This window comes from Bemisia tabaci, chromosome 6 (genome assembly GCF_918797505.1).
Source record: "Bemisia tabaci chromosome 6, PGI_BMITA_v3".
Taxonomy (NCBI): domain Eukaryota; kingdom Metazoa; phylum Arthropoda; class Insecta; order Hemiptera; family Aleyrodidae; genus Bemisia; species Bemisia tabaci.
In genome coordinates this window covers 15,767,485-15,794,592 of record NC_092798.1, presented here as the reverse complement: position 1 = coordinate 15,794,592, position 27,108 = coordinate 15,767,485, and the positions used below count along the sequence as shown (strand labels likewise).

At 41.5% G+C, this 27,108-nt stretch overlaps 1 protein-coding gene across 2 annotated transcripts in view; it reads left to right on the top strand.

Annotated features, from left to right (window-relative positions):
* Window positions 1-27,108, top strand: part of LOC109036788 (uncharacterized) — a 125,423-nt gene that overhangs the window by 88,094 nt on the left and 10,221 nt on the right. For both annotated transcript variants that reach the window (XM_019051162.2, XM_019051161.2), the window contains 2 exons: window positions 5,755-5,864; window positions 26,696-26,822. In XM_019051162.2, coding sequence (XP_018906707.2) covers window positions 5,798-5,864; window positions 26,696-26,822 — 194 coding nt within the window. In that variant the 5' untranslated portion in view covers window positions 5,755-5,797. The remainder of the gene's footprint in view (window positions 1-5,754; window positions 5,865-26,695; window positions 26,823-27,108) is intronic.

Sequence of the window (27,108 nt, the reverse complement as noted above, 5' to 3'; positions counted from 1 at the left end):
ATCCATCCATTTACCCTACTATTACATGGAGTGTAGAGAAAAACGTAGCCTTAAATAAAAAATAAAAAAAGTGAAAGAAGAAGAAACACAACGGTAGGGGGGGGGGGGGGGGGGGGCTTTACTGTCTGGTTGTCAACACTCTTCAGGAATTGCAAGGGAGTCATCTGTCATATGAAACTTGATAGCCCCCCCCCCCCCCCCCGTACATGGTCTTTGCAGTGGCGTGGCGTGTTTTGTGATGTATCGATATATCCCCATTTGAAGCTATGGCAAAGGATCGATAATCAGGGTGTTCGCAGCGAACACCTTAATAATCGATTCTTTACCATAGGTTTAAATGGCACAACAATCGATACATCGCAATTCACGCCACGCCACTGGATCTTTGAAATCGCGAGCGAGTTGACAGGTTTGAGCGACATCCAATGATCGGAGTGTCAGAGTGGAAGTTGGAAGTGAGCTGATTGTTGGATGATTTATTGCCGCTGCAACGTCATCGGTGGATACTCCACGCTTCGTCGTGCTGCTAAAATTCCCCTAGTCATCGTTGTCACTCTTCTTTCTTAGTTGTCAACGTCACGTGTCACAAGAAGACGTCCTCAGATGACGTATACGGCTGCAAATTGAAAAATGAAATTCATCCGATTTTGGACATCTGTTCAGTGTGGGTCTGCACCGGAAAAAAGTCTCTTGGATCGGGAGTCCGTTTTCTCAAATTTGACAAGAAAAATACTCTTGATTCAATCGGATTTTTGCTTGAATCTAAAAGCAATCCGCTTAGACTGAGAGGCTTGGCTCTCGATTCAAGAAAAAGTCCGATTGAATCAAGAGTATTTTTGCTTGTCAAATTGTTTTCGCAATTTTACCTTTTCCAGAAAATTTCAAGGACAAATTTTCATCAGTTTCCTCAACAAAAATCATTTTACCGGAGGAAATTTGACAACTCCCGAACACTGGAAAAAAACCGCTTGGATCTAAATTCCATACTCTTAAAAACATTAACAAGAAAAACCCTGTAACTGTAAACTGTAAACCCTTATTCATAAAGTACCAACTTTTAACTCTTCCATCTATTTTTATTCTAGTCAGCCTAAAATTTGCCATTGACACCGGCCTGATTCGTAAGGACATGATAAAGAACATGAGAAACCCTTTCGTCAACTATGAAATTGTTCGCCTGAAGGTTGCTGAACAGTCTGTGTCTCATACTGCCATCAGACTGTTCAACAACCTTCCCTTGAACCTGAGAAAAGCTCTTCAGAAATGGGAAGTAAGAGAGTTTATGGCTGGTCTAAAAGCCTTACTAGTTGGCAAGGCTTTTTACTCTTTAAATGATTTTTTTAATAATATTTAACTGTAATTTACTATACCTTTTATTTTATTTTGTAAAATTTTGTAATATTCTTAATGCTTTCCTGTGTTCTTACGTACCTATATTATATTAATGTGTAATATTTATGGGGGGTGGGGTTGACAAGTATTATAGCCACAACGTGTGGCATTTATGTACATGAATTATAAATAAAATAAATAAATAAAAAATACTCTTGATTCAATCGGATTTTTGCTTAAATCAAGAACCAATCAAGCTTCTTAATTTGAGCGGATTTCCTTTTGATTTAAGCGAAAATTCGATTGAATCATGAGTATTTTTTCTTGTCATCGTTTTCAAGAGTTTGGACTCTAGATCCAAGCTACTTTTTTTCCGTGTTTGTTCATACGGCATTTTCCTCAGTACGGCAGTTTACATCGCACAGTCATGGCAAGACTCCATTCTGAGCGCGGGAATTGAATTCAGATAAAACCAGTGGCACTGTCGCGTTTCTCCCAAAATTCTGCGAAAAAATTAGATTGTTGGACTTAGGATCCAGCCGCAAGTTGGAACTCGCGCATCAGATTTTCTTCTAATTCTCTCTTCCTAAAAATTTCCCGCGCTTCTGGCACTCGGGCGCGCGACTCGTGGGCAAATTATCAGTTCTCGTAAAGAGGTCCCCTTCGCCCCCTCGGCTCCCCCTCGCCCCCCCCCCTCGGGCCCTCGTGCTGTGCGACGTCATTTTCTGCCGACACGAGCCCGGAATTACCGGAGCTTGACTTGCAGTCGCCGCGCCGGGCTAAACGTGGGGCCCGCGCTAAGTGGCCTGGAATAATTGGAAACTCTTAATTGAAATAAACGATTGCCCGAATAAGAACGGTGATTTGCGCTGTTGCTTCGAAAAATTCGATCCTATAATCGTTAAAACCACCGTGATGCGTCATGGTGAAGTGGGCGAAAAATGAATTGGGTGGTTTTTGTCACAATCGGCGTATTGTATCGCTAATGTAGGATAAAAAAAGTACAATTTTTAAGAAATTTGGGTAAATTTCGGCAGCACATTTCAGGAATAGATCGTCACCAGGGGTTTTTAATGATTTATCACCGCAAAAAATACGAAATTTGGACGAACAACTCTCGCGGAACTTGAGTACAGTGCAACTGTCAAACTGTGGAAGTAGGTTCCTACTACGGATTTTAGTGCTTTTTTACTGCAAGCAACACAAAGCAGCTAGGAAAAAAATCTAATAATTTTGGAAATTTTTAAGATAAAGGGATCTACCTTAAAATTTTCAAAATCTGCAGCATATTTTCTTCTGCATTTTGTATTTGCCGGAGTCGCGAATCATTGTAATCCATTGTTAAGATCTAGCATTGATTGTGCAACCATCGAATTGTACTCGAGTTTCATAAAAATTGTTTGCTTTTAGGGATGATATGTTTACGGTGGCCTCAAACCTCCCTCAATTACAATGCAAACCATACAGGTCGTCCCTAAGGAAATGATCTGTTTAAATAACAACTATGAATACGGCCCTAAAGTCGTGGGCAGAACCAGTATGGGGTGGCGTGCCCCCCCCCCCCCCGAATTTACTTGGCTCCTCCCGAGAAATATGAGGGATTTTGCTGGAGAAGAAATGTGCTTTATTTTGCACCTTTGAAATGTCAATTCGATCAATTCGTTGGTCAGAACAGCCCAAAATTGCTACTGAACCGACTCGATTTTTCAAAATCTCCCATGAACCCCTTTAGCGCTAAGGAAATCCCCGAAACCCCCCTTGGAGAGAATCCCATGAGTCCACCTCTACAGGCAAGGTTGCCACAGTTAGGGAATGTCGGGAAATGTCAGGGAATTTTAAAAAGTCAGTGAAACCTGGGAAATGTCAGGAAAAATGACGAAAATGTCAGGGAAAAATCATCACGTCACCTTTATTTGCTTTTCAAAATGGGCTTGACATTTCGAAAGACAAATTTTGCCTGAAAACTATTTCTAATTATACTAGGGCCCACGAACGATGATCCCTGAAAAATCGGGCGAATAAACGCATGGACCATGTAAATGACAACGCTGCAGGGTCGAGCACGCACATCGACGAGACCGGGTATTGTGAACGCGAAAAGCTATTGTATGCGGACTGCTGCTATTCTACCCCTATCTTCAGGTCAAAATTCTTCATAGGAAGCCCTTTCGTAAAAGATCAATTTCTTGTAATTTTGCCCCAATCTCTTCGTCCATTACATGGTTGGATTGCTCGTAAAATTCTGAGCTAAATCATACATAATTGTTATATACAATTTTTATTTTTTCCTTCTTTTTCCTTTTTGAAGCGAAGTCCAATTTTTATTTATAACATCGTATCTCGAACTGTAACTTTGCTGCTATTTTACCGATTTTTATAAACGAGGCCTCTTTTTACTCGTGTTTTAAAGGAGAGTAACGAAACACTTGCTAAAAATATGTTACACAACTCTCAACAAATTTTGGTTTTTTCTAGCGGGAGGGTGAAATTGTAAATTACGCGTAAGTAATTAGGGTTCGATTGTGGCTCGGCTCGGCATTGTCCCGAACTCGAGAATCGGTTCGGGCCGGGGTGTCGCTGTTGCCAGTGTTTGCAAGAAATACCGCGGCTCAGGGATCATCGTTCGTGGGCCCTTGTATATGTCTTTTTACCATCTGGCATTTATATAAGTGTCAGGGAATTTCACCAAAATGTGCTAGGGAAATCAGGGAAATGTCGGGGAATTTCATTTTCTACATTCTGTGGCAACTCTGGTCTGCTTAAACTCCTCTGACGAAGTTTCCTTCCGCCCTGCCCCCACGAAAAGTCCCAATTCCGCCCATGCCTTAATGCTTTAGAGAGCTTGCCGTTATCAAGAGCGTATCTGCGCGTCCGTTCAAAAATGTGACAGCTCTGTCGTTGTGCATCCCGCCAGCTCAAACACTGCGCCGCACAGTGGGTCGAGTCAATCAGAGAGGTCTGACATGAAATGTTCAACCAAAACTGCAAATTTTGATGTTTAATTCGTCATATTTTAAACTTTAAGGGGTGCACCTAGACGGAAATTTTACGCGGAAACCAATGGAGTCACTGAAAGCCTCAAAATTTTGTATGAACGGAGTTATGAGCTTTTAAATTTTCCAAATTTTGTCAGACCTCCCCCACTCAACTCACTCGATCCATTGTGCGCCGCTGACATTAGTGCGGGTGGCTGGATTACGACGATTACGAAATGCGCGCTGCAATTCCAGCGGTAGTTTTCCTCGTAATTGCACCCAACTCGGTTCAAGGGCGCCACTCATACTGTCGTGCTAAGGAAAAAGTCGTATGGTCCTTCAGGCGTTGCCGAATTTCCTTTCATAAAACGCGAATTTCCTGGTAAATTTAAGAATATTTTCCTCCCAATTTTTCAGATAATTTAGTTCACAATTCTACAGAAAGATTCTGAAAATATCGAAGAAAGATATTCTTAACTTTCCTCAAAAATGCACATTTTATGGAAGGAAATTTGGCAACTCTCGAATGTTCATACGACGTTCTTCCTTAGCACGGCAGCATAAAGCGCTAGCCAAAATTGAGGCGAAATAATTTCAGCCGCGGTCAATGCACGCTCCGGCTCGGTGTTTTGGGGATTCACTTATCGACTCAAATCAGTCCTTGCCTTCCATGCGGTGGGAATCAAATTTTCCCAAGGCTCATTGGACGATGATAATTCTGCTCGGACCTCAGTTTGTGTTCGACGCTCTCGAAAAGGATTTATATGTCGTTGAGAATGACTTTTCTCGCTGATATTTTACGCTGATGCTCCGCTTTTCTCGAATATTGCGGACCTTGCCAAAAGTTTGGGTAATAAAGTCGAATTATATATACCTACTGTATGTCAAACAACCAATCAAATACAAGATTCAAAAATTTTGCCGGAATTAACAGCTTTTGAAGTAAAACTAATTTTTCTTTTCAAAGAAGAAAAAAGCCAAACACGGGAAAACCACTTTGTCCCGGATGAGGAAAAAAAACCAAGTCAGGATACATAGAGAAGAAGAACAACCGAGACCAGGTAATCTGCAAAAATTTAGAACGACGCGTATGGTTTTTCTCAAAAATAACCGTCAAAATTTTCGAAGGAAATTTGTCTAATCTCAAAAATCGTTTTTTTTCAAAATTTTCTGAATTTTTTCCGAGCATGTTGTCTTACAGTCTTCATCTTGACTTCAATGTGGCATAATTTCATCACTTCTGAGTTTCTAAAATCGAAGTTTAGCGCGAAGTTTCTGATGCTGTCCCTTTCGAATATGGCGGTCTTAACGCAGTTTTCAAATAGGGAATAAAGTCTTTTTTATATTTTTTTACCAATCTAAGTATTTGCATGAACACTCATTTCACTGTTTTTCTCCGTTTACAAAAATTCTAATTTAGAGTCTTATTTTTTGTTTTTTGTTTCAGTGACAACTAATTGCTACGGATCCGATTGAGGGGCCTCTTGGCCATGACCAGTCGTTGTGCACCCACCTCACTCCTGATAATCTGTTTCCAGGTTATAATCATGTGCATCGGTGAGTAATCATCATTATTTTTTTAGCTCATTTACACGATTTTTAACATGCCAGGGCGTCTCTTTGCAGTAAGAAGAATACTCCTCAACTTGCTGCAAAAACAGTGCCGTTAAAAATTCACCATACGCATATTCACTTACCGCCTGCTCTAAAATATGACTGAATACAACAATACTTCTCACGACACCACAACCACAACGTACACGATTAATTGATTAAAATATAATAATATGCATGAAAAAGGAAAAGTTCACATTTAATTGACCTTAATTCTCGGTCTGAGGGCGAGAGGCGTACTTAAGTTTAGAACTTCACCTCTCCACATTTTGAAGAGAGCCTGAGTTTTCTCTTCATGTCAAGTCTGAAGAGTTATCAGCGATGGAAGAACGCTTTGACGATTTTTACGTAACTCATGATCAACTGGATCACGCATCACCTAATTTCGTTCGAGCTTACTTTTCCTATCGACGTCTAGTCTAGAATTACCACTTCTTCGTTTTCGACGGCATTCTAGATCTTTTCGACGCTGTTGGTCAGATGCGGTTGTGTCAGTCCAAAATTGATCCTGATTTCAAGGGTTCCAAGATTAGAGTAAATAACTATTTTCGCACTCTGCGTAGCGATGTGTAACCAGCTTTTGCGGCTGGGAGACAGTACGGGTACTGCTGCGAATATGTTTCATGTCTTTATGATGTGCCTCAGATTAGCAAAAACGTCTTAACTGTGTGACTATAAGGGCTCAACCGAAAACGAACGTGTCATGACACTGAGTTTTCTCGAGTTAGATTCGATTATATTATTATCGGAAAATTTGAGCACAAATATTACACAACAGTTCGGAAAAGAAAACACTTTAATAGAAAAACGTAATATCGCTAGAAAGGGCACAAAATTATTGAAGGGCGCGAGAGAGAGATTGAGAGTGTACGTGTACGTTCCACGGGTCTAGATGTTCAGAAAAATCACAAGAGTTCAGAGAGATGGAATAAGATTACAGACGTTGTGATTGAGACAGACCTAGATTTTAGGGCAACCCACGCTTATATAGTCTTGCTGACGTCACGGGTGGGAGACAAACGCGTGATTGGCTGGCTATAATCTATGTAGCTATCAGTTGCAAGTTCAGTAATTAAAATTAATGTCGATATAGAAGAAGATAGGGAAAAAGGGTTAAAAAAATTGAAAAATGGACTTTTTGAGAGCTGGAAAAATGTGAAGTAAAAATGTATCGGAATATGTTGACAACCTAAATAGTAAATTAACACACAATTTGCAAAGTCTAAAAGTTCCTAGAAGTGACGTTAGAAAACTTTCCATTAAAATAACGCATTATGACGGAAGGTCCGGAGCGTCGCCGTCGCAAAGCGAGAAACGCGTTTTTGCAGTTTCACCGTCGAGGTGCTCATAGTTTCGACTCTATGATCGCTGATCTCACCGACGTGATTTCGCTTTCAGCACATGACGCCACATCAAACCCGTCAATAGATCGTGTTTATGACCCTTACATCAACACCTATCACGAAACCACACTTATGATATAAGCCGAAATAAAACCAATCATCCATCACCACCTCAGTTCGTCAAACTTCAAACCATCAGCAATAGCGATCACCGATGTCCCACGACCCAATCGAACGAGCTGCGTGATTTGCGTTCGTGTGGGGAATAAGTGGACGTTTCCAAACCAAAACCAACTATCTCCACCATGACTTGGTCCCTGAGACCCGTAAGAGTGCGCGTTGACAGGGCTCGTGTCACTATGGAGATGGTTCCCTCGATTTGGATACCCTCGATTTTCGTCGTGCCTCACGCAGCTTTCGTGTGAGCTCGAGCGGGGAGACGAGCTTTCCAGAAGGGTTACGCAAGCGACGAGTAGTTCTGCCGTGCTAAGGAAGAACGCCGTATGAGCCTTCAGACGTTGCCAAGTTTCCTTCGATAAGAAAGAATTTAATGGGAAAATGGAGATGTCGCATGTGTGAGGAATTTGCGATTTGACTGTTGATTCTTATGTAAAAGTTCGCGAGAAACACGATGACGCCACTGGTTTTCTCTGAAATCAACTCCCAAGCTCAAAAAAAGCTCTCAAGTTGAGGCCAAAATGGAGGGGATATCCCACGCTATCCTGAGAGTCCACCTCTACATCGAGACAAACTCTCCATGCAAAGATAGGGAGCAAATACATTAGCAGGGTTGCCGTGCTTTCAGTTTTAGAGTCCCCAAATAAAGTGGCAGCCCCTTCAATGTATTTGCTCCCTATCTTTGCATGGAGAGTTTGTCTCGATGTAGAGGTGGACTCTCAGGATAGCGTGGGATATCCCCTCCATTCTGGCCTCAACTTGAGAGCTTTTTTTGAGCTTGGGAGTTGATTTCAGAGAAAACCAGTGGCACCTTCGTGTTTCTCGCGAACTTTTACATGAGAATCAATAGTCAAATCGCAAATTCCTCACACATGCAACATCTCCATCGTGAATATTTTTCTCCAACATTTTCAGACAACTTTGTACGCAATTTACTCCTTTACCTTCGGAAGTTCATTTACCTTCGGAAGTTCATTTACCTTCGATGTTTCCTTCGATAGAAACCAAAATCATTCGGAAAATTGTGAATGTTTTTCCCCGAAATTGTCAGACAGTTTGGTACGCAATTTGATCTACAATATTTGAAAATTTCAAAGAAAAATGCGCATGAATGTCGTCCAAAATACACGTTTTATCAAGGGAAATTTGGCAACTCTCGAGTGTTCATACGGCGTTCTTCCTCAGCACGGCGGAGTTGCGCCCCGTTTTCGGGTCCCGCTCGGTCGGGTCGGTGGGACCGCGCGCGCGTTGCGTGAGCAACTTGACGATTTCGACGGGGATTTTGAAAAGCGGTTACGTCTCCCGATCTTATCGTCCAAGTGGCCTATACTCTATGCATATTTTTAACGGGTTAGTCCGAAAAGAATAAGAAAGTCTTATTGATTCAGCGGGCCGATTATTGAAATTGATAGACAAAGCTATAGACAAAGGAGACAAAAGAGATATGGAGAGATCCTATTGGTGGAAGCGATTGGTTGCAATGGACAAAGGAAGAAGGTAATAGACTAACTAACGGCAACCCACGAGAGACCCGACAGTTAGTCTATCATTTTCTCCCTTTGTCTATAGGAACCACCCACGTCAACCAATAGGATCGCTCCATACTCCCGCCCGATGTCTTCTTTGTCTATAGCTTTGTACATCAATTTCAATAATCAGTCCGCTGGTCAGATGTAATTGTCAAGATTTCTTACGCCAAGGAAAAATCGTCACCTCCCGGCCGAGGTATCACAAGCGCCATGCGACGTTTCAAAATTTCCGCCGCCATTTTCTTTCTTTACAGGGAAATCGTTCAAAGAAGCTGTCCGAAACTTTCACTGAATTTTCTTTGCGCTGCCGATAAAATTCGGTGAAATTTTCAAACAGATTCAACCAACAATTTCTGTGTGAAAAAATAAAATGGAGGCGGAAAATTCTGAAACGCCACATGGCGCTTGTGATATTTTGGCCAGAGGGTAACGAAATGTCGTGTCAACATTCGACCGATGACGATTTTTTTTCTTTTCTTACTTTCCTTGCAGTGCGTTTAAGTCTCTTGACAATGCGCAAGGCAATATATAATACGAGAGGTGACCGATTATGATAATCGAATGTGTACCGTTCGGCCGATGACAATAATTTTTTTTCTTTTTTTACTTTCCTTGCAGTGCGTTTAAGTCTCTGGACAATACATAATACGAGAGGTGACCGATTATAATAAACGAACGTTTATCGTTCGGCCGATGACAATTTTTTCTTTTCTTACTTTCCTTGCAGTGCGTTTAAGTCTCTGGACAATGCGGAAGACAATACATAATACGAGAGGTGACCGATTATAATAATCGAATGTTTATCGTTCGGTCGATGACAATTTTTTTTCTTTTTTTACTTTCCTTGCAGTGCGTTTAAGTCTCTGGACAATACATAATACGAGAGGTGACCGATTATAATAATCGAATGTTTATCGTTCGGCCGATGACAATTTTTTCTTTCCTTACTTTCCTTGCAGCGCGTTTAAGTCTCTGGACAATGCGCAAGGCAATACATAATACGAGAGGTGACCGATTATAATAATCGAATGTTTATCGATTCGTTTTTGCAAAGAAACAAGACACCATAAGCGCGCACCTTTTTGCCCTCACTTTTCTTCCTGTGCGTTAAAGTCCCTGGGCGATGCACCGGTCATTGCATACTACGAAAGGCGACTCAAAACCAACCATGGAGTAGATTGTTGCCCGACGAAAGAACACACAGAAATTTCAACACAAAATTTTGGTTAGGACAGGAAGTAAAACACAGAATAACCCCAGCCTTCGGTTGATAATTTCAAGAGAGAATGCCAGCTAGTTTTCTTGTGTGAAATCTCTAGAAATTCTACTTTCAAGAATTCTTAGAATTCTAAAATATTTCTTTTCTATAAATTTAATAAAAAACGAGTGGTGAGGAATGCACTTTCCCACTCTCCATTAGCTTGTGTCACATCAAAATATCAAGGTCAGGTGTTGTAATTGGCTTATTCGATGACTTGGACCAATCATAGCACTTGACCTTGACATTTTGATGGAGTATTTTGATAGTGTGACACAGGCTATTGTTTTCTACGCCAAATACACCGCAATCTGTACCAAAATCAACACAACATTTTTTTTGGTTCGTGTTTCACTTCCTATATTAACCAAAGTCAACGCAAGAACACAAATATTTTTATCAGCGCGAGACTTTTCGTGATGCTCCCTTGCCCTATAGCACCACCCTGCATGCACCTCTCCACCCTTGGAACACCTGAACAACCCCCCCCCCCCCTCCGCCCAAGAACGCCCTCCGAATGACTATCTGTCCTGCGGCCTCTCAAATAGCCAGTCAACCGCTGAAAGTACTATGAAATGCTGACTCATGCGCTCATGTTTTAGGGTTTTGTGTACGAACATTTCCTGTTATTAAGACAGTTTGAAAGTAATGGAGAATTTGCATGCAAATTTTTTATTGCTTCATCTGAAAGCGCTTAAAGAGCTGCACTGGAAAAAAAAGAATCTTAAATTTGCCGCCAAGAAGTATTTCTTCTTAAATCAAGAATTTTGCTGGTTAATATAAGCTACTTTTTTGCTTAACCCAAGCATTATTTTTCTTGAATCAATAAAAAGCCAGCTTAAAGCAAGATAAAGAAAATTCTTTGCGGCAAATTCAAGAATTATATCATGCTTGATCCAAGCTACTTTTTTTTTCAGTGTGATTTCACATTATTTTTCATAATTTTTTCTGTTGAGGAAAACAGTATAAAAATAGATTTAAAAGTGAAAAACTGCACCGCCTAGTGACGTCATCTGGCGGCATTTCCCATTTAAACACATGCATTTCAGTAGATTAGATCATTTTGTCATATCGTCTTCAATAATAGTTCAATTCATGAGCCATGGGTATCTTCGTGTTCAGTTCACTCAGTAGTTTCCACTGGAACACGAAATTCATCGAATTTCAAACACCTGCAAATTCTCTATTTGGAGCCAATGCACTAAGTTCGATCATGTGACAGCTTAATGAATCTCGGGTACGCACCACTTTAATTTCACACCCGCGATGTCTTCAAGTGCCGGGAGATTTCTCAGGAGACGCTCGGAAGTGTTCGATTCTCCACTTCCGGAGGCCAAGTTCAACCGACAACCCTGGCAGCGTAGCTTTGTGGTCGGAACTCACACGGAAATGGACCGTGGTATCGAGGAATCAGGTGGAACGTGAGAAGTACGGGAACTTCGCGCCATGCGAGAGCCCCCTCAACCCCACCCCCTTCCCCTCGGGAGTCCCCAATCTGCCCATTGGGAATCCAGTGTCGCGAATAGAATAGGAGAGGGGGGGGGGGGTCGAATGGTGCATCGCAGACACAGACGGAGGCCCAAGTAGGCCAAAATGGGGCCGTGCAGGCCGCACGCTCTATGAATGGGCGCTCGTTTTGGGCCCCGTCCCCGCTCTGCCGTGCTGAGGAAAAACGCCGTAAGAACATTCGAGAGTTGCCAAATTTCCTTCGATAAAATCTTTATTCATGTCGGACGTTAAGAAGATTTGTCCTTGAAATTTTCAGGAGCTTTAGCTGAAACTGCGAACAAAATTATCTGAACAATTGAGATGTTGCATGTGTGAGGCATTTGCGATTTGACTGTTGATTCTTACGTAAAAGTTCGCGAGAAACACGATGGTGCCACTGGTTTTCACTGAAATCAACTCCCAAGCTCAAAAAAAGTTCTCAAAGTGAGGCCAAAATGGCTATTCTGAGAGTCCACCTCTACATCAAGACAAATTCTCCATGCAAAGATAGGGAGCAAATACATTAGCAGTGATGCCGTGTATTCAGTTTTAGAGTCCCCAAGTAAAGTGGCAGCCCTTTCAATGTATTCGCTCCATATCTTTGCATGGAGAGTTAGTTTTGATGTAGAGGTGGACTCTCAGGATAGCGCGGGATATCCCCTCCATTTTGGCCTCAGCTTGAGAGCTTTTTTTGAGCTGGGGAGTTGATTTCAGCAGAGAAACCAGTGGCACCATCGTGTTTCTCGCGAACTTTTACAGTAGAATCAACAGTCAAATTGCAAATTCCTCACACATGCAGCATCTCCATTGGAAGGAAACTACTCACAAATTTACCAGGAAATTCGTGTTTTATCGAAGGAAATTCGGCAACGCCTGAGGGTTGATACGGCGTTTTTCCTGAGCACGACAGCGCTGATGTGCGTTACCGCTGCTTTTGGCCGCCGTTTTTATCACTTTCATCGGGCACCCGAGGTGAATAATGACACGAGTCGTCCGGGACTGCATCTTAATGAAGCGCATGCGAGATATGGGACAGGTAATTTGCTCTGCTCTGAGCTGTATCAAACTCAAATCAGCGTCGAGTTAACTAGCAGCTAGCTAGAGTGGCATTATCTTTGAGCACGTGTGTTTTAGCAGATTAGATCATCCTGTCACAAAGGCGGAAGTAGGGTAGCCGGGAGGCGTGGGTGTGGGACTGTGGGTCCCCTGAAATCTTCTTGGCCCTCCGTGTAAAATGGGAGGAGTCTTCCTAAATATCAAATTGCGTCTTATTAGAACAAAATACAAAAAATAAAGTAATTCATAAGTCATGAAATATATGTCAATCAATGGTTTTGTAAAAGCAGCTCAAAATGACTCCTGAGATAATCCATCTTGTCAACATTTTCTCAGAAAAGCCCTTCAGACTCTCTTCTTGGAACTAATGAAGTCTCTCCGAACCCTCTATTGAAGCCATTAGCGGAACCAGCAAACTGGCAACACTGTTTTTCTCCATTTAAACCCATGGCGATGTATATCGATTTTTGGAGGGCACCTGGCCCCTCCAAGAATCGATTATTTAACATTGGTTTAAATAGAGGGAATCCGTTGTTGCCAAATTGCTGGATCCGCCCCTGATTGAAGCTGAGAAAGTCTCTAAGACCTCCCTTGATGGAGTGTCCTCCTTTGCTCGCGAGACCCTCTTGGTGGAGTAGAATTTTTATCAAAAATCAAGATGAGGTGAAAGAAAAAAACATTGAAAGGTCAAGGAATTTTATGCACAAAAATCTAAAGAAGTCATCGAAAAGTCAGGAAATGCCTAAATCCCAGAAAACTCGTCACGATGTCTCGTCGTTCAGATGGTGCAGGCAGAAATGCCTCTTTAAAAAAAGCTAAAACCTCATTGAAGTGCTTCTATCTCACACTGCCGTGCCGAGGAATGACGCCGTATGAACACCCGAGAGTCGCCAAACGTCTCTGGATAAAGCATGTATTTTTGAGGAAAGTCGTCCTTATTTTACCTCGAATTTTTCGGATTACTCCGTTTAAATTGCGGGGGAAAATGTCCGAAAAATTGGAAGAAAAATGTGAACATTTTCCCCGGTAAATAATTTTTTTATCGAAGGACCCATGGCAACGTCTGGATGTTCATACTGCGTTCTTCCAATGCCGTGGCGTGAATGATCGATTATCGATATCTCATTGAAGCTATGGTAAAGAATCGATTGTAAAGGTGTCCGTTGCGAACACCCTGATATTCGATCTTTTTTTGTAGGCTTGAGTGGCGTATCAATCGATAAATCGCACAGCACGACGCGCCTCTGCGTTCTGCCTCAGCACGGCAGCATACGACATCCCTGCTTGCATGCAATCGAAACTGCGGACCGATTATTGAAATTGGACGTATTTCTATCAAACGGAACTATGTGCATTATGACGTGAGCCCTGTTATGAACATATTCTTATGGGTCTCAGGGCCCATGTGTGAATGCACATAGTTCCGTTTGATAGAAATACGTCCAATTGATCAGTGGCGTGGCGTGCCTTGCGATCTATCGATTGTTCTGCCATTTAAACCTATGGAAAAAGATCGATAATCAGGGTGTTCGCAGCGAGCACCTTAGTAATCGATTCTTTACCATAGGTTTAAATGGCAGAACATCGGTGTATCGCAAAGCACGCCACGCCACTGAAATTGATAGACAAAGTTATAGACAAAGGAGACAAAAGAGATATGGAGATCCCATTGGTGGAAGCGGGTGATTTTAAATTTTAATGGACAAAGGAGGTAGGTAATAGACTAACTAACGGCAACCCACAAGAGACCCGACAGTTAGTTTATCATTTTCACCCTTATTTGTCTAAAGGAACCACCCATTTCAACCAAGAGGATCGCTCTATACTCCCTATGGCTTCTTCGTCTATAGCATTGTCCATCAATTTCAATAATCAGCCCGCTGCTCAACGGGTCGATTATTGAAATTAATAGACAAAGCAGTAGACAAAGAAGACAAAATGGATATGGAGGGATGGTGAAATCGGGTGGTCGCAATGGACTAACTAACGGCAACCCACAAGAGACCCGACAGTTAGTCTATAATTTTCTCCTTTTGTCCAAAGGAACCACCCATTTCAACCAATAGGCTCGCTCCATACTCCCTATGGCTCCTTCGTCTATAGCTTTGTCCATCAATTTCGATAATCAGTCCGCTGGTGGTCGTATAATAGCTGGCAACTGCATCCTCGGTCCCGAAGCAGCTTCCTCTTTCTCGCAGCGGCGCTCACGAAGTCCCAACGGTGTGTTGCATAAAGTTACACGTTACCGGTAACAAGTAACGATTCCGAGCGGCAGGGAGCCGGAAGTTAAACCGGGGTCAGTATTACTCGCCTCATCGCTCTTTCGTAATTATATTCACGCGAGTAGTTTACCTGTCCCAATTCTAATGGTTCCCGTAATATCCTAAGTTCCACTCATTTTGACGTATTTATCGGCGGATCCAGCAATTTGGCAACACCGGATTTCCTCCATTTAAGCCTATGAAAGTGAATCGATGTTTGGAGGGGCCAGATGCTATGACAAAAATCGATTATTTAGCATATGTTTAAATGGAGGAAATCCGGTGTTGCCAAATTGCTGGATCCGCCTCCGGATTTATGCTAGTTGGAACCATGTGCAAAAGATTGGCATCAAAAAGAACTTCGTGCATCTGATTTGTGGACTTCGTATTTCCTGTAGATTTAATTAATTTATGTTATAATTACTTCTAACATAAATGCGTACTTTTATCAACCGATAGGTCTCATTCTTTTGAGATTCGAGCGTGTATGCAACAGTACTCGGGCCGGAGCCTGAAAAATTTAGGAAAATGCAAGGAGCAAAAATCTGGGAAGATCTGATAGTGTCGGAAATAAAATCCTTGAAAATGTCATACCATACGTTAAGAAGAAGACTGTAAATTTTCTCTCTTGCTTCATTTTTACGGATAAATATTCTTTAACTCTAGAACAAACATTTATAAAAAAATATAAATGAAAATATTTTATCGGTACGGTTTTCAGGGAGACAAATTCATGAAACGGGGGAAACCTGGAACAATCGGTAAATTTAGTATACCTTTAGCGAAACCTTGCCTTTGTTGGACACTCAAAATGTTCAAATTGTTCTGACCCCACCCGTTGCGCTCTATCGACAAATCTCAGCAGGTCATCATTCCACAAAATGTAATAATGCATTTTTAACAAATCACCTCGAAGCACTGCTTAGTTAACCATCATTAATCGTTTCAGCTTTTGACATGCCTACGGGGAAAACTTCGGGAACCCCTCCAAGGCGAGAGTTTATTCCGGAGTGTTTTCCTCCTTTGAAAGTCGGTGATTATACTCTTCTCTTCTTTGCCACCGAAATACTTTGCTGTACCACATGCATGCCTGAAAGCATGACTTTAATGGGGACAACATTAGTTTTCCATCTTTTACTTATTATTTTTCATTAATTTGCTACTCATTTGCATCTGCTGGGGGGGGGGGGGGGTCAGGATTCAGAATCAGAAGCGATACGATATGAGCGAGCTCATTTTGATACACTCGTAGGGTTATAGACACCCCCCCCCCCCAAAAAAAAAAATGGGGGCAGCAATGGATTCGAGAGGAAATGAAGTCCAGAAGGCTTCATGACTCTCACACATTTAATATTCCTTTGGAAGGATTTTTCTTTCATTAATGTGCTCAACGAATGTTCGAAAATTGAAGACGATTAAATAGATTAAATTCTTGAAGTGCATGAAGACTTGGAAAGAACTTCAAAATATAGCGTGGTCGCTGCAAAAAGTCAAAGAGAGGCGGAGAAGCAAGGGGGCATTGCAGCACGGGGTCAGCAGGTGCAAGTGGCGTGAACTGGCATGAACCGAAGACCAAAGAACCTGAAACATCCTACTTTTTGTCCAGCGCAGCGTGGCACAGCAGACCGCCTTCTTCCGAGTCAGGCTTGCCCTCCAATGCAACCATACTCAGCGCTCTTGCCGGCTGTAATTGAAAGAAGGAATGGAAACAAAATGAATGAAATGGAATCAATGGAGATGTTGCATGTGTGAGGGATTTGCGATTTGACCATCGATTCTTGTGTAAAAGTTCACGAGAAACACGATGGTGCCACTGGTTTTCTCTGAAATCATATCCCAAGCTCAATAAAAGCTCTCAAGTTGAGGCCAAAATGGAGGATATGGGAATGGATATCCCACGCTATCCTGAGAGTCCACCTCTACATCAAGACAAACTCTCCGTATGCGAAGATAGGGAGCAAATACATTAGCAGGGATGTCGTGTTTTCAGTTTTAGAGTTCCCCAAGTAAAGTGGCAGCCCTGTCAATGTATTTGCTCCCTATCTTTGCATGGAGAGTTTGTTTTGATGTAGAGGTGGACTCTCAGGGCAGGATGGGATATCCCCTCCATTTTGGCCTCAACTTGAGAGCTTTTTTTGAGCTTGGGAGATGATTTCAGTGGAAACCAGTGGCACCATCGTGGTTCTCGTAAACTTTTACATAAGAATCAATTGTCAAATCTCAAATCCCTCACACATGCAACATCTCTATTGAAAATGGACCACGTTCAACAGAAAGGAACCAAGCCACATCAACTATTACCAAAAACTGGGCAATTTAATTTTTTACGAGAGAAGGTATGTGCGGATCCCTTTGAAAACGTTGAGGAATTCGCTTCGTACTATGACAAAAATTCACTGAAATATGCACGAAAATCCGAATAATCGTTTTCATGGAAGAAGTTAATTTGCCCTATTAAATTTGGCAATAGCTGATGTGGCTTGGTTCCTTTCTGTTCAACACGGTCCAAATGTCTGTCACCTGAAATTCTACCCCTAATAATTCTCATATTTCCAAGTCTATCGACCTTGAAACTGCAAAACCGCGTTTTACATCGATTCGCGACGAAGCTGATTTCCTGTTATAATTATTTTTTTATAATTTCAAATGAAGAAATTGTACTCAACGTCATTTCTTAAATCATTCCATGAGTTTTCCTCTATGTCTGAAGAGCCCTGTGCAAAAATTTCGAGCATTCAATTCGTCTGTCGATGAAATGAAATGGGAGCAAAGACTTCGAAACTCCGCAAACAAGATACGCGTTTTTTGCAGTTTTACCGTCAATATGCAGTCGTTAGAAACAAAGTATGTTTGAGACTGCCTATGCGAGCAATATAAACGGGTGAAACAGAGGTATAGTCTCAAAATTTCCTCTTCGTAATGACCATCTGAGAATCCGCTACCTGTTACCTAAAGTGTTTTCTCGCATTTAACTTTTGATTGGAATCATGTAAGACATGCATTTTTAACCTATGATGACGCATTAACGCATAGTATACTGTATAATATTAACTGAAATCCTTAAGGCTTTGAATGATACAATAAATATGCTTTTATTAAAACTCCGCAGTGCGCTATAGCTATACTCTGTTTTATACTTTAATTTATACATGTATTAGCGTTGCTACCGACAGGCCTTTAAATACAGGAAAATGGTGTCGATCCCTGATATCGAGTTGTGTGTGGGGGTTGCTTGTTTCTCGGGTAACCCGCTAGGAATCTTTAAAATATTTCGTCTTCAATCACAACAGCGCCTACTATGGACGCACGTAAGCTGTCCGTCTGATCGTTGTTCTAAAACTTGTGGTTTTATACAGAGACCGGGTCATAGGTTTTTGAAACCGCTAGTTTTAACCGCTAGTGGCGCTGGTTCATTTTCCGACGGATGCCATATAGACAGGAAAGAGACGTTGCCAAAATGCTTGGTAACTGAAATAATTTCATACAAGTCTGAATCGAACTGAATTGAAATTCTCCGCAACAGGGCAGGATTTACCTACTTGCCGCCCATGGGCCGCCTGTATTTTGCCGCCTCGTTCTCATTCGTATTGAAACATCAATAAAAACCATCAAGTGAACGTGCCGGAGGGGGAGGGGTGCATAAGACGCGTTTACTCGTGTTGAACACATGTTTTGGGAATGCCCTGTCAACACTACTAGCAAAAGTTAAGTTTCGTAAACCTATCTCTGTGTGGACAAGGCCTTCATTCATAAGAAATGAACAAAAAAATTATGAAAGAACAAACATGAATGTGGTTTAATGGTTTTAACTTCCGCCGCCGCGCCGCGCAGACCGCACCGTGTTTGGCGCAATGCATGAAGTATTCACGCAGTCTTGAAGGCGCCATGCGTTTCACGCTGACCGCACTGTGTTTGGCGCAATGCGTGAAGTATTCATGCATTCTTGTAGGCGCTATCCATTTCACGCTGACCGCAATGACTGCACTGTGTTTGATGCAATGCGTGAAGTATTCGTGCAGTCTTGTAGGCGCTAATATGTGTTACATGCCGATCGCCGCGCCGAGGGCTTCTCCTTTTCATCTCAAGTCCTCGTCATCATTGCTCTCTGCGCCGCGCCGTTCCAGGCCAAATTGCGTGTTTGGTTTCTCTCTTAACTCGACTACTTAAAGATGCTGTCTCTTGTATCACTGAAAGACGACAAAATTAAAAATTACTATACTCTCAGGGAATGAGAGATTTTGTCGCCTTTTCTCGTTTGTAATTTTTTTTTCTAAATCCGATATTTTTTTATACCTACATTTAAAAAAAATTGCAAAATTTGCCGCCCTCTAGATTTGCCGCCATGGGCCGCGACCCATGTGGCCACCCCCTTAATCCGGCCCTGCTCCGCAATATGATGATCTTGGTAGAAGAAATTGACGTATTTCTGCCAAACAGAACTATGTGCATTAATATGTGCAACTATACACTGAAAAAAAAAATTGCTAAAATACGGTGACAAATCACCAAATTAGTAAAATCAACCCGGTGTTCTTAATCTATTTTGATGAGTTGTCACCTTTTTTCACTATTTCATGTGTTGATTTTAGCGGTTTTTTTGTTCAGTGTATGTGCAATAAATCGATTCAACTTTGAACTTTGTGCTCCAGGTTTTTGATAGATTATTTTGACGCATTTTTCGAGGTGGTTCTGAAACAGTTCTGTGCCATTAAGTCTTTCATCAATTTCACTTCTAAATCCAGGTTGATAATCGGCGAGACGGGACGAGGTAGAGCCTTCAGAGTGGCTCCGAACCTTGGAATGAGATTCGCTTCCAGATACCTTGTTTTCATAATGTGGGTTATGATTTTTATCGACTACCAAAACCCGGTCGGGTCATAAAAGCCTCCTCGCGATGGGCACCTGATCGGTGGCGCAAAGCCGTCCGGAAGAGCGGGGACCCGATGCACGGTGGAGCGAATTGATGGCAGAGCTCGGACATGGCGCACTGAAAAAAAAATCTCGGTGTATTTACTAAGAAGAGGGTAAAATTACCAAGAATTCAGGGTTCTATTTGATCCCAGTTTTTTCTTGGTAAAATTACCATTCATGGAATTGGTAATTTTACCGAGAAATCTCGGTAAAATTATTGAACATTCTCGGTAATTTTACTGGACCTTGATAAAAACGCCAATATTATTTATCGACTGTGGTAGGATTACCGAGATAAAATGGCAAAGTTACCGGGAATTGATTACCAATAAAAGTGGATCTTACTGAAAAAAAACAGTAAAAATACCGGTTTTTAGGTCCGGTTACCAGTCTGTCTTGGTAAAATTACCAATAATTGGTAAAAAAAGTGAGATGGTAAAGGTACCAACGGACGTGTAAAAATGCGAGAATTTTTTACATGAAAATGAAACAGACAATACGGTTGTATTGTGTACCTCTGTTCATGCGAGAAGTACAAGAATTGGTAAAAAAAGTGAGATGCAAAGCGTAAAAGCCTCCTTGACAAATACGCCTGTAGAAGTGTTTATCGTGACCACAGACAAGGTGCAAATTGAAGCATTCTCTCCTTTCTAATACTTTATCCAGAAGTACTAAGGAGTTAAGATCAGTCTCCAAAAGTAAATTACCAGCACCCATTTTTCCCCCAAATAAATTACACCAAAAATGAAGCTTTTTGAAAGTCCAAGACGAAAATTTCCGTCGCGGAGGAGTTCAAAAGTTAACGTGCAGCAGCTGAGCAGAAGCCTCAAGCTTGAGGTTGCCATATCTTCATACCGCAGAGACTGTTATACGGTTAAGTTTAGTGCGCGATTTGACTCATAGAATTTTGTTTTTTCACGAGCGGAAGGTTTGAATCTACGCTTCAAAAAACGTTAAATGCAGCAGAGTTAGGAGTCAGTTTCAGTGATTTTCGTCGGAAGAATAGTGTTCTCCGTAGAACTTGGGTGAGGAAACATGAATTAGAAATGCTTCAGTTCGTACTTTTTTCAACTGGTCCATTGATAAACATTAGATTCCCATTATCAGTCACCTCTCGTTCTAAGTATCGATCAGTGCATTGCCCAGAGACTTAAACGCACGGTAAGGAAAGTAAGAGCAAAAAGGGTATACACGTTTTGGTGTCATGTTTCCTCGCAAAAAAGAATTCATAAGCATTAGATTTTCATAATCAGTCACAGCTTATATTTTGTAACTACTTGTGCACTGTCGAGGGACTTTAACTCACGGGGAGGAAAGTATAAGGGCAAAATAAGGTACACTGAAAAAAAGAAAGATTGGTAGAATTTACCATTCCTCACGCTGTATTATACACAGCATGAATTCATAGTCGATTTTGCCAGAGGAATGGTTCCCCGTACCAGTATACAGTGACGATTTACCTGTTTGTCTAGCAGAATTGACTCTAAATTGATGCTGTGTGAAATACAACGTGAAGGAATGGTAAGTTCTACCAATCTTTTTTTTCAGCGTAGGTTTGAATTTACGTCTAAAATAACGCTAAATATCTTAGTCAGGAGATAATTTTGGTGACTTTCATCGCGCGAATCTTGTTCGAAGTAAAATTTGGATAAGGAGATCACACTGGAAAAAAATCTCGGTGTATTTACTAAGAAAAGGGTAAAATTACCAAGATTTCAGAGTTCTATTGGATCCCAGTTTTTTCTTGGTAAAATTACCATTTATGGAATTGGTAATTTTACCGAGAAATCTCAGTAAAATTATTGACTTTCTCGGTAATTTCACTGGACCTTGGTAAAAGCGCCAATATTTTTTATCGACTTGGGTAGAATTATCGAGACAAAATGGCGAAGTCACCGGGAATTGATTACCAATAAAAGTGGTATTCTTACCTGAAAAAAAAAACAGTAAAAATACCGGTTTTTAGGTAAGCTTACCAGTCTGTCTTGGTAAAATTACCACTAATTGGTAAAAAAAAGTGAGATGGTAAAGGTACCAACAGACCGCGGTAAAAACGCCGAGAATTTTTTTTCAGTGGAGAATGCTTACTTCGCCCCTTCTCTAACATATAAACATCATATTCGCGGTTTTGATCATGTCCTATCTCAACTAACAACTCGTTCCACCGTGCGGTGGGGCGAGTGTGGTAGGAGACCTCGATGGAAGGAAGGAGACCGGTGCGAGACGTTGGGATCATTTGGGGATGACGTCACCGGCTCAGGTTGTGATGTGGATGTGACGAGATGAATAACAGTACCCGGCCGTTCAATAGGTCATTGTGTCTTTACTCTCCCTGCCCCCGTTGCCCGGTGCCCCCCTGCTCTCTGCCCCCTGCCCCCGTCGTGGCCACCTCGGAAGCTGCGTCTATTTTCTAGCCGCCCGGACCGGCGCACAATGGACCGAATCATTAGGAGGAGTCTCACAAAGTCTGGCAACTTTGAAAGCTTATATTATCGAAAATATGAAAAATGAAAGTTTAGGAGTGGCCTAATTCGGTTTTTCATGAAATTTCCTTTCAAAAACACCCATTGATATTGAATTGAAAGCTTATATTATCGAAAATATGAAGCAAGACAGTTTAGGAGTGGCTTTATTGGGTTTTTCATGAAATTTCCTTTCAAAAACACCACTTGAAAGTGAATTGAAAACTTATATTATCGAAAATATGAAAAATGAAAGTTTTGGAGTGGCCTAATTGGGTTTCTCATGAAATTTTCCTCCAAAAACACCCATTAAATTGAGTTGAAAGCTTATATTATCGAAAATATGAAGCAAGAAAGTTTAGGAGTGGCTTAATTAGGGTTTTCATGAAATTTTCTTTCAAAAACACCCATTGAAATTGAGTTGAAAGCTTATAGTGTCGAAAATATGAAGGAAGAAAGTTCAAAAGAGGGTCCATTGGTTTTTTCATGAATTTTCCTTTCAAAAACACCCCTTTAAATTGAATTGAACTTACATTATCGAATATATAAAGCAAGAAAGTGCAAAGGTGGTTCCATTTGATTTTCATGAAATTTTCTTCCAAAAGCACCCCTTGAAATTGAATTGAAAGCTTATACTATCGAAAATATAGGGAGGAAAGTTCAAAAGTGGCTCCATTGGTTTTTCATGGAATTTTCTTTCAAAAACACCCCTTGAAATTGAATTTGTGACGAAATAAACATCACAATTTGAAATTTTAGCCGAGAATTTCATGTCCGATCTCGTATCTTAGCTTGTTCCACTGTGCGTCGTGGGCTCGCTTCCCGCCCTGCTGCAGTGGAATGCGCCCGGCAAAATCTTGACCGTGCCGGATAACGACACGCCGGGTCGGGGGGTCAATGGTCAAATTCGTAGCTCGGCTGACAGAAGGGCGTAACTACCATTGAATCAGTGAGTTCGAAAACACACCAACTCGGGTTTGTTTCGATTTTCATTTTTTAACGGTTTAGTAACACTTGTGGATAGAAGCATCTGCACCCAAAAGGAAATTTTGAAATTTCAATCGGAAGTGCTCGAAACAGCGACGGGAAAAGGGAAAAATTGAATTATTTCATTGGAATTACCAATTTTTGGCCATTTAAAGGGAAACGGGTGACCATCCAATTTTGCGGTTTTCTTTTTCCGGTTCAGTATACCTTTGTACCAGCAAGTTATATAAATATTCCAGCGTTATTCAGGTCGAGAGATATAAATTTTTCTGGGCAGACTATGAAAAATCAATTTCTGAAAGTCGGTGAGAACGGAAACACACTAACTCGGAAATTTTTCAACGCTTAATTCTCTGTCATCAAACATGGTGTATCGATTTCAACTTGGTGTTTTACAAAGTCTCTAAGTACTTGTCCTTTGGCACCAAAAAGGTTTTTCTCAAACTAACTTCTTCGCCTGTTGCGCAGTTTGAGGTGTTTCCTGAACAATTTTTTTTTTCCGAGTTGGTGTGTTTTCGAACTCACTGATTCAATTTGAGATGAGTCTGAGGAAGCATTGAGTTACATGGACAGTAGGGTTCATCGTCAAGTCTTATTACGCCCTTATGTCAGGCAGGCTTCGAATCGGGCTTTTTGTCGAATGCAGAGGCAGTTGCTGAATTCATTTCTCGCAGATTGAAGCTCTGATTTTTTGTTTTTTTGGACAAGATTTGAATGGTGATGACTGAAGTTGAAAAATTCGTATCTCCACTGCAACGTTGAAAGTTCTTCGAGTATTTTTGTTATTTTTTTAAAAAGAAGAAATGACTCAAAGTATCTCCTCGAAATACGATCGGAATATTTTTGAGTGGACAGTAAGTTGGAAATGTGGCCAACGTGCTTTAAAATCCAGAAGACTGGAAATCTCAATACAGAGGGAAAAAGCTCATTCGAGCACAATTTTCCCAAAGATGCAGTTGCATTGCTGAAGGTCGTAACTAGTGTTGCGTATCTCTTTGAAGGAAAATGGTGCTCCAATGAGCTTTTTCCCTCTGCATTGAGATTTCCAGTTTTCTGCACACTGAAAAAAAAGTCACGTAGCTATAAAGACATACCATTCGTTCCGGGCCCAGACGCCGAAAGTTCCGGGTGCTCGGAGCCGTAGCTTCGATTGGTCCGGACTCCCGAAACTTTCGGCTTCTGAGCCCAGAACGCGGACGGCATAGCCCGTAAGTACGGCTTCCACGGCCGGAGTTTTTTTTCAGTGCACTCAACTGCAGTGTAGCGTAACTGACTCATCAAAACCGCTCAAGTGGCCCCAGCTCGAACCAATCCAGAATACTTCCGAAGCGAGTCCCTCGTGCGTCCTGCGTCCCGGCGCACAGTGGATCCAGTCAATCAGATAGGTCGGACGTGAAATTTTTGACCTATACTGCAAATTTTGTTGTTTAATTTGTCTCATTTTTAATTTTGAGGGGTGCCTCTAGAAGAAAATTTCACGAGAAAACCAATGGAATCATTTTTAAAATCTCAAAGTTTTAGTTCGACGGAGTCGCAGGGTGTCTACAAATCCGGAAATAGCACTGATTTTTCAAGGGCGGTCCGGAAGTACTGAAAAAGTGCAGAAATTTCGCCGGAAAATCCGGAGTTTTTTCCATTTTTGCGGCAATTTGAGCGGGAAATTCAAATTTTTGAAAATTCTCGAATTTCGTCTGTTGGAGGTACTGAAAAAGTGCTGAATTCTTCTGTTGAGGAGGTGCTGAATTTTTTAGGAATGCACTGTAAAAGTACTGGTTTTTGGACAGCCTGTTTTACTGCCGGGCTAAGGAAAAACGCTGTATGAACATTCAAGAGTTGCCACATTTCCATTGAGAAAACCTGTATTTTTGACAAAATTTATGCATATTTTTCCTTGAAATTTTCAGATATTTTAGATTAAATTGTGCACAAAATCGTCTGAAAATTTGAAAAATTAATATTCAGAATTTCCCAAGTAATTTCGGTTTTAATCGGAGGAAACTTGGCAACGGCTCATACGGCGTTCTTCCTTAGCACGGCAGTTTAGTAGACTTCCTGATAAGCTTTTAAAGTTTCTTAATTTTGTCCGACCTCTCCTATTGACTCGATCCACCGTGCGGCGATGGTGACTCCGATCCCGGTCGCAGGGCCGGAGCTGGACCCGGTCAGGACTTTGCAAGTCACGAATCCCGAAGTCCAAAGTCGGGCGAGGCTGGATTTCAGGCTCCGAGGCACGTGACCTTCCGCGACCCAACTTCGGTTTCGATGATGATTGGCGGTGTGACTTTTCACGCACCGCGGAAGGGGAACACCAACAGCTTCACGCCTTCACGCTCCTCGGGTCCATTTTCAACGGGTAAATACGTGACACGTGAGTAACGGTGGCTCCCAAGGGTGGGATCGTCCTCATTCTCAAAAATTGACCCAAATACCGCTCGTCCGTCGCTGTTGCTTGGCCCCTACGTAAATCTTGATGAATAAACACGAAGAAGTATCTCTAACGTGTGAACGGGATTGACGAAAGTGATTCTGTAGTTAATCGATCAATTCGTCGTTTCCGTCACGAAAAAACGTAACTCCGATTCAATGTTGCCAAATTTCTCCTCGCATATTGCATATTAACTGGGAGAATCTTGGATGTTCCTGACTGAGAATTTCAAGGATTTTTCCTCCGGTTTAATGCAAAAATCAGGAAAGCTTCGAACCGAAGTTGCACATGTACCTTTCAGTAAAGGAAGTAATTGTTTGAATCAATTTGGCAACCTTGGAATGGAGTTACGTTCCTTCGCCCGGGAGACGGCGAATTGGGTCACATTTCCTATAAAGAGCCACTATTTCTGGCTCATTTTAAAAACAACACAAATGCCATTGGTTTCTCTGCGCAGAAAGGTGCTTTTAAAGAAGCATTGGTTTCCCTGTGCAGAAAGATGCTTTTAAAGAAGAGCCAGAGATAGTGGTTCCTTATTGAAAAATGTAATCCAATTTTTACCTGAACATAAAGGCGTGATGTGTAGGACCTGAAAAATCCGGGATTCATCCCAAAAAGTATATCACTCGCTGAACTCAAAATCTCTTACGACTCATTTTTTTCAAAAATGTGCCTTGGTTTGTTTCTGCTGAACTCAGTCCGGTTGTAATGGAGTCGGACAAAGTTATCGGAGAAGAAGAGCGTAAGTGTTTAAGAAGAAACCACGATCGAAATATTTTTCAAAGTTCAACCGTCTACGCTAAAAGCATTGTTTTTGTCTTTTTGGGTGTTTGTTCGACACTTTTAAAAGTGAACTTTATGATTTGTGTTTTGGCAGGTTGGAGTTGTGGGTCGCAGTGGGCTAGCCCTGCTCAGGAAGCACTTGACGAAGTGAACGATGCGCGAATCTTCAAAGCTGTCCTTGACTCGGTCACCGAATACTACAAAAAACAAAAACACCACAGGTAAGTCTATTCCTCATTTTTCTCGTCCTAACGCGTCCAAACATCTTCTAAATTGGACGTACTTTTGCTAAACGGAACTATGTGCATGAGCCCTGAGACCCATTAGAATATATATGCTTAACAGGGCTCACGTCATAAAGCACATAGTTCCGTTCGGTAGAAGTAAGTCCAATAGAGAATATGCAGGTGTCTGAAATTTGATGAATTTCGTGTTTAAGTGGAAACTACTTGAAAACTACTAAAAAATTGAGAATCAACTACTGGACTAAATTCTACTAAGTCATTG